Raw genomic sequence first — 12,795 nt, 5'->3', positions numbered from 1 at the left:
GTTTTGGAAATTTTACATTTCAAGGATAATATAAAAGGAAAAAGGAGCCTCCTTCATACGCCAAAATTAGAGTAAAAATCAGACTATAGAATTATTCATCATAAATCAGTTGCAAGTGATTACACAGATGTGTGGAGAAGCCAGTATATTTCTGTATTTGTATAAGGTCTATAGTTTCAATCCTTACCGTTCGGGAGATATGAGCAAAATTCAGCCAAATCTCAAATACATTTTTGTTTCAGTGTGTTTCACGATGGTTAGTCCATGATAACTTTCAATTTTTTGTGAGAAATAAGAATCGATCAAACTTCGTGATCTTATGGTCTTTGATGCCAGAAACACCAATCTGGAATCATTTTTGCAAAATTCCATACCGTTCAGGAGATATGACAAAATTTCAGCCAAATCTGAGAAACTCTTTGTTTCAGAGTGATTCACGTGAGGTCTACTGTTCACAGAACCACTAGTGAATGAATAAATACAGTATATTATATGAAATAAATAGTTATTTGTATATCTAGAGTGAAAAGTACGACCTTTTCTCCCTGTGGGAAAAAGTTTGAAGCCCGAGGCGAAGCCGAGGGCAGTATTTTCCTGAGGGAGAAAAAGTCGTACTTTTCACTCTAGATATACAAATAACTATTTATTTCATATAATATACTGTATTTATTCATTCACTAGTGATTCTGTGAACAGTAAACCTCTCGTGATGTACACAACATTTTCCATTTTCCTCCATCTACATTTTTTTATAGAAACTGCAAATAAAATCATTCTAATAACTTACGTATTGGTGACAATGATTCCTAACAACATAACCTAAATCTAAAACCTAAAAAACCGGTGTCTGATTGCACTTCCGATTGCGCTATCTATCGGCAAAAGTTGTAACATTATATCAGCTGAGCAGCTACCAAAAATGGCTGACTCCAGATCATGCGGCTCAGATTTGAATTGCAGATCAAAATATTGTTGGCTGGTATTTTGAATAGAATAAAATATTTTTAAAATTGTATAAATTTTTATTGTCTACTAATATTAAGAATATAATAATTATCATACAAACATATATTTCATGAGTTGATCAAATTTCTGGTTGTGGTATTGAATTCAATTGACTCAATGACAGACACCTCTATTATGCTTTCTCATCTGAGCTTAGACCTTCTAACCTATTACAATGTAAGTTTCAAAATAGAGATGCTCCCCATGTTATTTAAATGGAGTCACTTTTACTCCCTAGGGAGTTTTTCTGTTTTTTACTACGAGAGCGCTCCAGACGGCACTATTAGAGTAAAAATCAGACTATAGAATTATTCATCATAAATCAGCTGACAAGTGATTACACAGATGTGTGGAGAAGCCAGTCTATTGCTGTATTTCCATAAGGTATAGAGTTTCAATCAGGTACTTGTGGATGAGAATACTGCGTGAGGTCTACTGTTCACAGAACCACTAGTGAATGGATAAAAATATAGATGAAATAAAAAAATTGATGTATGACTAATTTGCGCAACTGTTAAGCTGCGTACAAATATACACGCCTCCAACACGCTCCGCAGTCGCTCCGCCCCCGCTCTGCAGTCGCACCGATCATGAACGTCACGGTAGATGTTAGCTCTTCTCGCGTTCCACTCTTGCTCCCCGGTCGATCATCAATCGATCTGCTCGAGTGACGTTCGGTTGCGGAGCAGAGCGAAAGTCTGTACGCACCTTTAGAATAGAATAAAATAGAAAAACGTTTATTGAATAACACTAGCTACCATTTCACTAGCAAACGTTTTGCTAGTAAATAAAGTAATGAGGAATGTAATTGAATTATTTGATGAATGAGTGAAACTTGAATGATGTTCTGTTATTAGGTTCGTGGAGGCTACAGTCTGGTAGAGCCCGACGGTTCGATCCGTGTGGTGGAGTACACCGCGGATGACCACAACGGTTTCAACGCAGTGGTGAAGAAGATCGGCCCCTCGCACCACCTGCCCCTCACCGTGCACCACTCGGGACACACTATGAGCCAGGACACCACCATGAGGAGGTCTACCCCCACCCTCATCCGGTGCCCGCTTACCAGCATTACTACTACTAGGTGGTGATCAATGCATGGAGGAGTATGGTAGGGACATCTACTACTTCTTCTTTTTTTCTCCTCATTCTATTTCTTCTTCTTCTTCTTTCCTCCTACCACTTCTACTCCTTCTCCTTCTTTCTTTCTCTCTTTTCTATATAGGTTACTTCTCTTCTTTATTGTTTTGATGTTTTTCTGGAAGCTCAAAGTTCAATATTTCTTCTTCTTTTTCTATCTTGTCGTCTTCTTTCCTCTTCTTCTTCTTCTCCTACTTATTCTTCTTCCACCCCTCTTTCCTCCTTCTCTTTGCCATTTTCATCAATCTTAATCTCTTTTTCACTTATAATTATTCTTCATTATTAATATATTCCTATTCTTTTCTTCTCTCTTCTCTTTTCTTCTTCTCATTATTATTCTTCTTCCACCCCTCTTTCCTCCTTCTCTTTGCCATCTTCATCAATCCTATAGTTAGTGTAAAACAAGTTGAGACTCGGCCCTCCATCCGAAGAAATTACAGGGTTGCCAAATCGTGTAAAATTGCAACTTTCTCAAATTTCCAATTCAACGTCAGAATTGGATGTATAATAATATCTTCCCCGATATCCTAAAAAACTATTACTACTATTTAGTAGTGCTAAAAAAGTTTCAGGGTTGAAGGATCAAAAGGAAATTTAACATTCATGATAGAATTATTGGAAACATCTCGAAAATTTGTTTTTCCTTTGAATATCACTCCTCTCAGAATCATGGAGCGTCGTAATGCGTAATAAACTTATATCAAATTAACGGGGAAAATGTCTCCTTTCTATTGGTGTCTAGATAAGTTTTATCCGACCCATAGTTATTTTTTAATTAATGTTTATGTTCGTCAATGTTGAGACATTTCGAGCAGAAAACATGAAATTTTTGACATGATAAAAACTTTTTTGTTTCAAGAGATACGTAGGTGGTGAAAGCGAGAATTTTCTCAGAAATAATTGAAATTATTTTTCAAATTGTCAAACGTACTCGGAACAACGTATTTTGGCCTCTCAGGAGTTTCAAAGTCAAGGATAGCGGCTGAATGGTCTGCCACCATAGGCTATCAATAGCTGGGATCAACAAAAACGATATACAGAACGATTGAAAAATTCAGCAACTGCAAGCCACATGATTATAAAATAGTGAAAATGACAACCTCGCCTCGAATAATCCAAGCAGTGTTTCATTACAGCCTTTCTAGAGACAATCAACTGTTTACGTTTGAAATAATGCTGTCAAATATTTCGTAAATGTCCAGCTTTTAGCATGCAATTGGGTACACAATGCATATCATGCAGCCGTTCTCCGAACTTTAAAATTCCTTGGAGACCAAAATACGATCTTCTGACTACTTTTGACAATTGGAAAAGTAATTTCAATTATTTCTGAGAAACTTTTTCGCTTTCATCACCCATTTATCTTTTGAAACAAAAAAGTTTCCAGCATGTCGAAAATTTCATGTTTTCTGCTTGAAATGTCTCGACATTGACGAACATAATTGAATTATTTGATGAATGAGTGAAACTTGAATGATGTTCTGTTATTAGGTTCGTGGAGGCTACAGTCTGGTAGAGCCCGACGGTTCGATCCGTGTGGTGGAGTACACCGCGGATGACCACAACGGTTTCAACGCAGTGGTGAAGAAGATCGGCCCCTCGCACCACCCGGCCCCTCACCACGTGCACCACTCGGGACACCACTATGAGCCAGGACACCACCATGAGGAGGTCTACCCCCACCCTCATCCGGTGCCCGCTTACCAGCATTACTATTACTAGGTGGCGATCAATGCATGGAGGAGTATGGTAGGTGACATCTACTACTTCTTCTTTTTCTTCTCCTCATTCCTATTTCTTCTTCTTCTTCTCTTCCTCCTTCCACTTCTACTCCTACTTGTTTTTCTCCTTCTCCTTCTTTTCTTCATCTCTCTTCTTTATAGGCTACTCTCTCTTCTTTATAGTTTTGATGTTTTCTGAAAGCTCAAAGTTCAATATTTCTTCTTATTTTTCTATCTTGTCGTCTTCTTTCCTTCTGTTCTTCTTCTTCTTCTTCTTCAGCCTCTCCTTTTCCTCCTCTTCTTTTTTTAATTTTTCTTCTTCTCTTTCTCCTTCCTCCCCTTTCCCTCCTCTTCATTTCCTCTTCTTTTCCTCTTAATCCGTTCTTACTACGCCTCTAAAGGGCCAACTGAACATACCTACCAAATTTGAACGTTTTTGGTCCGGTAAATTTTTAGTTCTGTGAGTGAGTGAGTCAGTCAGTCAGTGAGTGAGTGCCATTTCGCTTTTATATATATAGAAGAAGAAGAAGATAGACCGCAGATCTATAGATCGGTCTGTATAATATAAGACTGCAGATTCAATAATATTGTAGTGTACTATACTAAATAGGTATATCATTCATTGATTCATTCATTCTTATACACCCAGCGTCTGCTGCCGTCTATTGAGATATGAGCGAACTAAATCGAGTCACACAGCTCGACCAATCACGTTGCGTTGGAAATGAGAATGAAAATTCATTCTGAAATTATTGAAAAATATAATTTCTTGCCTAATAAAATATAATCGATTATTTTAAACGAGAATGAACAGTTAATAAACCTGTATCAGCTACTGTCTACAGAAGGCATTGACAAGACAAAGGATCGGCAACGTTGTTCTCCTATCTTTTTCCACTGCCATTATAACGTGGACCTCACTATAGACATATGTATAGAACACAAAACTAGGAAGAATGGTGAAAAATATTTTTCATACAGCTACCTTGAAAATATTTTTTCATTCATAAATTGATTGGTTGAAAAATTATTTAGAAATTAAGATTTACTTAAAATTATTCAAATTTTCAAATAATTTAATTTCTAATTTGAATAAATTATTGATTATTAATTTTCAATTGGATCATCAAGTTTAGTTTAAAATAAATTAAAGTTGTTATTAATAACAAAATTATACAGACAAACATTTGATGGATATCAGTCATCATTTCACCCATAATCAACCACTTCTCATATTGAATGTTCCATTACCATATTCAATGGTAAATGTAGGAAAAATTTTATGTGAAATACGTGCGCAAAGTTCCTCTGCTGCACTCAAGAAACCAATCCGCCCTCGCCTACGGCTCGTGCGTAAACGTTTCTTTCGGTGCAGCAAACTGTCACTTTGCGCACTAGTTGCACAAATAACTATTCCCCAACTTCAATGATTTTGTAAAACTTCTCATGTTCAAATTACTAACTTGATTATTTATTTTCCAGGTGAATGACAAGTGGATCATATATGAGAACAGAGGAGACTTCGATTTTGTTCGAATCACTAGTCTTTATCCAAGGAAACATTTTCAAGGAAGAAGATTTGAAGACAAGAATTTGAAACTTGAAATCATGCTTCTCCATTCTTTGATGTAATAATCAACGTTTGTATATAACACCAAAGGCGTTTCAATCATGGTAGTTCAAACTCATTTTGTATAATATATTTATCATGTATTTTTCTACTCTCTGAATGTAAAAAATTAATCTTTTTTATAAAATAAATCTTTTTATAATTAATATGTTGTATTTTGTTGAATTTGAAGTTGTCCTAGATATCTCTCTTCATCATCATCATCATCCATCTCATTGCCCACGCACAAGCCTAGAGTCTATGAACATCATCCACAGCAAAATAATATTCAATCGATCCAGTCCAATCTGTAAGGTGTAAGAATGATTTTTTCCCAAAATAATTATTCGAGGGGAAACTTAGATACCCAATCTTTTCCATCCCATTCTATTTTAATTAATAAGATTTCCATCAACAATATTCAAAACTTTACTAAAAAATAAGGCTAGCTACACACACATTGATTTTGGTTCGTACGATATTTTACCATTTTTACAGTAAAAATTCTATTAGATTAGACAGATGAAGTTTGTCCAGCTCCGTTTAATCTGATAAAATTCATGAGGACAGTGGAATATCATAAGAAAAATAAATTGATGTGTGTTTAACTGGCTTAAGGGTTGATTCAAGATTTTAATACTATAAGTCATTAATAACATTTTTCCAATTGATAATCACAGTTAATGTTTTCGAAAATTTACACTCAACAACGGATAAATTGTGTAAAATATTAGTAAGTTGAGCCTAAATTTAATAAAAATAATTCATGATATGATTCAGAATGCTATATACAATACAATACATTGAAATATAGATAGATAGATAGATAGATAGATATATTTCTCGATCCATGAGACATCTATAGATGCATGAGATCACGTCAAAATATTAGAACACATACATAATAGAGTACTAGTCAAATTATTATGCCTTTATGGTTTCAATGGTTTTATAGCATTACAGGTCTATGCTGGATTCAGGAAGCTGAAAAAACTCGTCAACATGATAGAAGGGGTTAGCGCAGAGCCACGTGTGTAGAGTTTTTTTGAACTCTATGGTTCTCATGTCTCTAAACTTGAGGGGTAATTTATTAAATAAACGTCTACCCATTATCAGATGGCTGGACCTTAGCCTTTCCAGACGGACGAAAGGAATGTTGATGTCATGACTATGTCGAGTATTAATCCCATGAACGTTTGATCTACATTGGAGCGTTTCTCTATACTTATGAGTGTGAACAAGGCTACTGAATATATACAGATTCACTACCGTAAGAATGCCTAGCTCAACAAAAAGTGGCTTACAGTGGGCTATTCTATCGGCTCTACTCATTATTCTGATAGCTCTCTTCTGCATTATTAATACCTCTCCAATCCTGGTAGCATTACCCCAGAACACCAGACCATACACAGTACCGACTGGAACAGAGCAAAATATGAAGACTTCACATATTCAAAAGGCACACATGACATCAAACGCAGTAAGAGGAAGTTCACTCGAGACAACCTATCTAGAACCGTATCAATATGAGGAGCCCAAGACAGATCGTTATCCACCGTCAGTCCAAGAAATCTGGCCTTATTAGAAATCGAGGGGTCGCTCACATATGGTCTTAAACTGAAGACAACTACTGTCTGTGTCTTGGCTTGGTTCAATAGAAAACCATTAGCTGCAAACCAATCAGAAACCTGTGTCATTGCATTAATGGCCCCTTCACCAACTGTCAGAATATCACGACCAGTATTTATCAGAGTAGTGTCGTCTGCATAAATATATGTATTGGCATCCACATTATAAGGTAAGTCATTCACAGCTATCAAAAAAGCAGAGGCCCAAGAATGGAGCCCTGAGGAACTCCACATTCAACACTCACTGTAGGTGACCATTTTCCATGAACCTCAACCGTCTGTTTCCTGTTACAAAGGTAGGAGCAAATCAAATTTAGAGCTGTACCCTGGATGCCGAAGAAATTCAGTTTCTTTACTTTATTTTTATGATAATAAAAAATATACCTTGAAATATGCATTATATAGGCCTACATGTTGTTGTTCCAGGTGCATGACAAAAATATTATGATGAAATCTAATACAATGAAAATATTATTATAATGAAATAGAAGACAATCTCCAAAAACCGAAGAATAAATGCCACTTACTTTCTCTCTGTAATCACTGTTTGGTATATTAAAGAAGCTAGAAAAATCATGATGAATAGATTGCATGATAAATGATAAATAAATGAATTATAGAATAATTAGGTAGTATCAAACAAAAATCCAAATAAAATGCTGTAAATCACCCTGAAAACTTCTGCTTCTGCTTCATGCATTTGATTTGAATTTTAGTCTAATAATAATTATTCATAATTATTATTGTCATTAGATGCAATTACTGTCAATAAATGCAATTTCTCATTAATTTCCATCTGAATTCTCCAAATATCAATCATTGCAACTACAGGAGGCAGTGTTTCAAAGGGATGATGCAATCCATCTCATGCTCTCAACTCCCTTGCGTCGATCGATCAGTTCCCTATTCTCATCTCATTGCAACATTTCACTTATCAAAGCGTTATTGTTGGTCACTCAAACGGGTGAAGCATATCACTGGTGAGTGTATTATATGCATACATTTAATCAGTAAGAACCAGTATATTTTCGTGCTTTTATGTCACTAAATAGGAGAGAATAAATAAGGTTCATGTTCAAGAAGGAAGAATAATATTATGTATCATCATCTCTAACCTATCTGTATTTCCATTGTTGGTACATCTATTTTTACGGACGCATACGGTATCTATTTGAAGGTGAGAAAACATTTTAGTATGGTAATTATAATGCTGGATTGAATGAAATAAAAACACATATATCGTCAAATTCTACAGTTCTATTTGGTACAGGACAATGAATACTTAATACTCAACTAAACACTTATGAAAATTGAATATAAAGTATATTCAAGCATTTCTCAAATTTCTATAATAATGATAGATTTAAAAATGTGTTTGGATTTGGACAAAACAATCGAACTAAAAAATATAATTGAATAAGAATTTAGTGAATTTATTAAAATTAATTGTATTTGAGTTAAACCTTGTTCAATCAAGCTCATAAATTTATTAAAACACATGAAATTGTCATGAATGGAGATTATTCAAGCGTACCGTATTTGAGAAATAAATCCATTTTTATTACATCAAACTATCATGATGTTAGATAAAATAATATTTAGAAAAAAGTATGTTCAATTCTCAGATTTTGAAATATATGATAAGATGTAATAGTATATAATAGGTGAGTGATAAATGATGAGAAAATAAACTGGTTATGAATTTTCAAACCTTGAAGTTTTATAATAAACTAATTTTTGTAAAATGTATGAATTCAGGACTACTTTCTTGTATTTATAAAATAGAATTATAGTATCATTTGAAATTAATAGAATATTAAAAAACAAGAATACAAATTGTATTACAATTATATATGGAATTTTCAAATTTTAATTGAATTTGTATTCTTGTTTTTTAATATTCTATTAATTTTAAAAGGTACTATAATTCTATTTTATAAATACATTTTTGTAATTTCCAATGTTGATTTTAAATAATCCTTTTATATGTTAGCAGGGTTTTTGTAATGTTCGTGTTTTTATGGAATTTTCTCCTTATCAATTTTATCATGTATTTGATTAGGAGAGCAACTTCCATTTGTATGAGTAGGTACTCGCTAAAGAGCAAAAATAATAAAACTATTCGTTTTGATAATAAACTACATTGGAATTCAAACCAATGAGAAATCTTTGACGAAAAAGGAAAACTGTGGTTTAAATCAATAAATATAATATGTACAGTAGCCCCTATAATATAAGCTGCAGAGCCAAAATGGAGAACTCTTCATAAAAAACTAAAATTTTAAAGGAACTGATTTCATTTCAAGGAAAGGTTCAAGAATATTCCAATTTATTGTAAAATTATTAATTACTGAGAAAGTATTCGAACTGATTTGTTATGTTACTGTTTAATTGTCAGAACGAATTTTCATAAAATTCAGAGATGAGTTAGAAGATACCGTAACTTTTTTGGGCCCAACTTTAACAATTTATATAAAAAATTAAGTAGGCTTAAGTCCAATTTCGGTCATATTAAATTTAAAGTAGGATATATGGGTGTATAAAATGAATTGTGTAAGGCCTATACCGTAAGGTTTTGGGTCTAGTTCTTAACAGACTTACGGTATTACCTACTCAAAACCTTTTTCGCCACACTGCACAGAAAGCAGCTGTTTTCCAGTCCCTACATAGATCTGAAAGGCATTGTTTGCAGACGACTCTCGTCTGACGTCAGAACAGGTTCCTGTCAGGCCTAGGCCGGAAGGAGTACCCTTTCCAGCCGCTATCATGGAACTAAGAAAGGTGATCAAAAAACAGCTGATCAAAAAACTTTTCATTATTTTTGTTCATTATTCAATAATAATTGAAACATTTATAATGATATCATCTTATTGTCATTTGAAAGAATAAAAAAAGTATAAACTCAACCTCCCACATAATTGAACATCATCTTTTAGGTTATTTAGACAAATCAGAATAAAAAATGAAAATGCTTGGACAATTTCCTGATATTCAGATTACCTCAGATTTGCTAGAGCTATGACCTTCCACTTCTGCTTTCGGAAGTGCTTAGTAAACAACTATTCTCATATACGGTACATAACTTATTGTTTATTTTTGTGTGTGGCGAAAAATAGCGTTCGCACCACAGGCAAAAATGTTTTTCCGGCTCTCAATCTTTTCTAGTCCTCGGCCTACGGCCTCGGACTTGAAAACCGATTTCGAGCTGGAAAAATCTCATTTTCTGCTCTAGGTGCGAAATATACTATTTCAGTTCTAACACACCAACAGGAGAATCAGAGTATGTATAGACAAAGTATAACCAGTTATGAACAGTTATTTACTCATGAGTCCAATATAATGTTCATCTTGAATATGAAATGAAATGTAGGTCAATTAAATAAATTATGTATTTAAAAACGTCGTGGGTTTATTTCTATAAAGACTTGATGCCCAAAGCTTTTTTTTTATTCAAACATGCTAAAAGCAAGACTCAGTATATTCCTGGACATAGAAAAATGAAATCTAGAAGAATGTCAAGTAAGAAATGATATATGCAAGTGATCATGACATTTTCCAATAACAATTTATTGTTCTCCATAATTCTATATCAAAAATACAAATTAAAATATTATTTTTCCTTCAGGATATACCATCAACTGTGAAAGATGAAACACTCTGTGAGTGGAGCAATTATTTCTTCAAGAATGGACAACGAATTTTCAACTTCTGGGAAGACATCAGAAGCTGATATTAAAGCTTTCAAGTTAATTGAAACCAAGAAATCTGATAATTCATCAGTTAACAATAATGAACCACAACTTCTAGACCCCCAAAAAGTTTTTGAAGTTGTCTGCAAAGCTTCAAGCTGCTCAACTTTCGAAACTTCCTTCATTGAGTGCAACAAGCAGGTCAACAGTAAGCACTACACTTCAGAAAATTGTGAACAAGAATTGTTTGATATGATGCATTGTGTCAATAACTGTGTGAACAAGGACCTTTTCAAATATCTCAGGTAGAAATTTCTACCTGAAAATGAAGCCAAAATGAACTTTTAATGAAAAACTCAAATTTGGAATAAACTGATAGTAAAGGTTTCAGAATATGTGAAGCTTATTTGTAGCCTATTTTTAGCTTATCTGTAGCTATTTGTGCCCTCGCAAAGAAAGCTAGCGATGATAAAAAATAAACTTCATTCATTCAAAACATTCATCATTCATTTATTCATAGACAATAGATACAATGCAGGTAAAAACAACAGGCATTCGCCCAAAACTGCTTTAAACCTTAAGGCTGAGCAAAGGCTAAAAATAAACTTTTTACTCGTAATATTTTTAAAAGTATTTTGATTTGTATATCATCTAGCTATCAAAATGAAAAAGTTTTCTCAGGAAAACATTTTTTTCCTGATCATTACTTTTTGTGATATGAGCGCCTAAAGTTCAACTTTTACTGACAGAACATTTCAAATTCGGTAAGAGATAAATACATGAGATTTAGAGGATAGATTCGTCATGGTATTGTTGATCTAGTTAAACAAGAATTTTCTGAGAATATCAATTTTTAATATTCAATTTACTAAAAATAACCAAAAATAACTTTTAGTTGAGTTATTTTTGGTAAATTGAATAACTTTTCCAAAAATTCATATTTTCAGAAAATTTTTGTTTTACTAGATCAACAATACTATGAAGAATTCATCCCCTAATAAATCTCATGGATTTATATCGTACCGAATTTGAAATGTTCTGTCCCGAAAATTCAAACTTCAGACGCTCATATCTCAAAAAGTAATGATCGAAAAAAAATGTATTCCTGAGAAAACTTTTTCATTTTGATAGCTTGATGATATACAAATCAAAAACTTGGAAAATATCACGAGTAGAAAGTTTATTTTTAGCCTTTGCACAGCCTCAATTTGGAATACACAGTCTAGAGGTTATGTAAATGATAACTTAATTCACACACTATTTTGAGTCCAAAAAATGTATGTACTACAATAATTTTGAATTTATCAGATTAATCAATTTCAAAATACAAAACCAAACAAAAATCTTCATTCACAATCACAAAAAATATTTAAAATAATTTGTTAAATAACACAGCTATTTTATTGTATAGAAAGTTAATTATTTATTTGAGAAAAAATTTGATCAACTGTTAAGTTTATTATTTTTGAAAATCGAAATAGCAATAGACCTATTTATTTTATTTTATTTATTTATTTAGATACAAAGATCAAATCATTAAAATGATTGGGGAAGGATCAACAGGCACAGCATAAAACTGTTCCTTCTCCGAATTTTTACTTTCCTTGTCCTATTAGGTACCATAACTAAGGAAAGTATTGCTTTCCGGAAAAAATTGAGGTACCCAAATTTTTATTAATACACTCTAGTCGAGAAAGTAACAGCTTATGTTTTATTCACTATTTTATTGTGGAAATATATATTAGTTTTTTCAAGTGTAAAGAAAAATTTTTGATTATAAATATTATTAAGATGGATGAATGTATACATAAGATGGCTGGCTAAATTCATACAGTAGAGCTACGTTTACATCAAAGTTATTAACAAAATGTTTATTTTTCTGTTCTTATAGATTCTATTAGATTAAATGGAGCTTGACAAACACATATTCACATCATGTGTATGATAAGCTATGTTAAATCTAATAGTATCTATAAGGACGGGAAAATAAACATTTTGTTAAT

The 12,795-nt window shown here is 33.1% G+C and overlaps 1 protein-coding gene and 1 long non-coding RNA gene across 3 annotated transcripts in view; both read left to right on the top strand.

The window, feature by feature from the left end:
- LOC111060000 (carboxypeptidase Y) overlaps positions 1-5,642 on the top strand; it is a 58,333-nt gene extending 52,691 nt beyond the window's left edge. The window contains exons 4-6 of one of the 2 annotated variants that reach the window (XM_039437389.1): positions 1,863-2,116; positions 4,822-4,825; positions 5,349-5,642. In XM_039437389.1, the coding sequence (XP_039293323.1) occupies positions 1,863-2,096 (234 nt within the window). In that variant the 3' untranslated portion in view covers positions 2,097-2,116; positions 4,822-4,825; positions 5,349-5,642. The remainder of the gene's footprint in view (positions 1-1,862; positions 2,117-4,821; positions 4,826-5,348) is intronic. The other variant, XM_039437388.1, reaches the window with a different exon arrangement.
- Positions 5,643-7,954: 2,312 nt separating this feature from the next.
- On the top strand, positions 7,955-11,185 carry LOC120353514. Its single transcript, XR_005572427.1, has 2 exons — positions 7,955-8,280; positions 10,729-11,185. It is a non-coding gene; the product is annotated as an uncharacterized LOC120353514 (long non-coding RNA).
- The last annotated feature ends 1,610 nt before the right edge of the window (positions 11,186-12,795 follow it).

This window comes from Nilaparvata lugens, chromosome 11 (genome assembly GCF_014356525.2).
Source record: "Nilaparvata lugens isolate BPH chromosome 11, ASM1435652v1, whole genome shotgun sequence".
Lineage (NCBI taxonomy): Eukaryota > Metazoa > Arthropoda > Insecta > Hemiptera > Delphacidae > Nilaparvata > Nilaparvata lugens.
The sequence above is the reverse complement of the archived record's forward strand: the minus strand, read 5'-3'. Positions and strand labels throughout refer to the sequence as shown.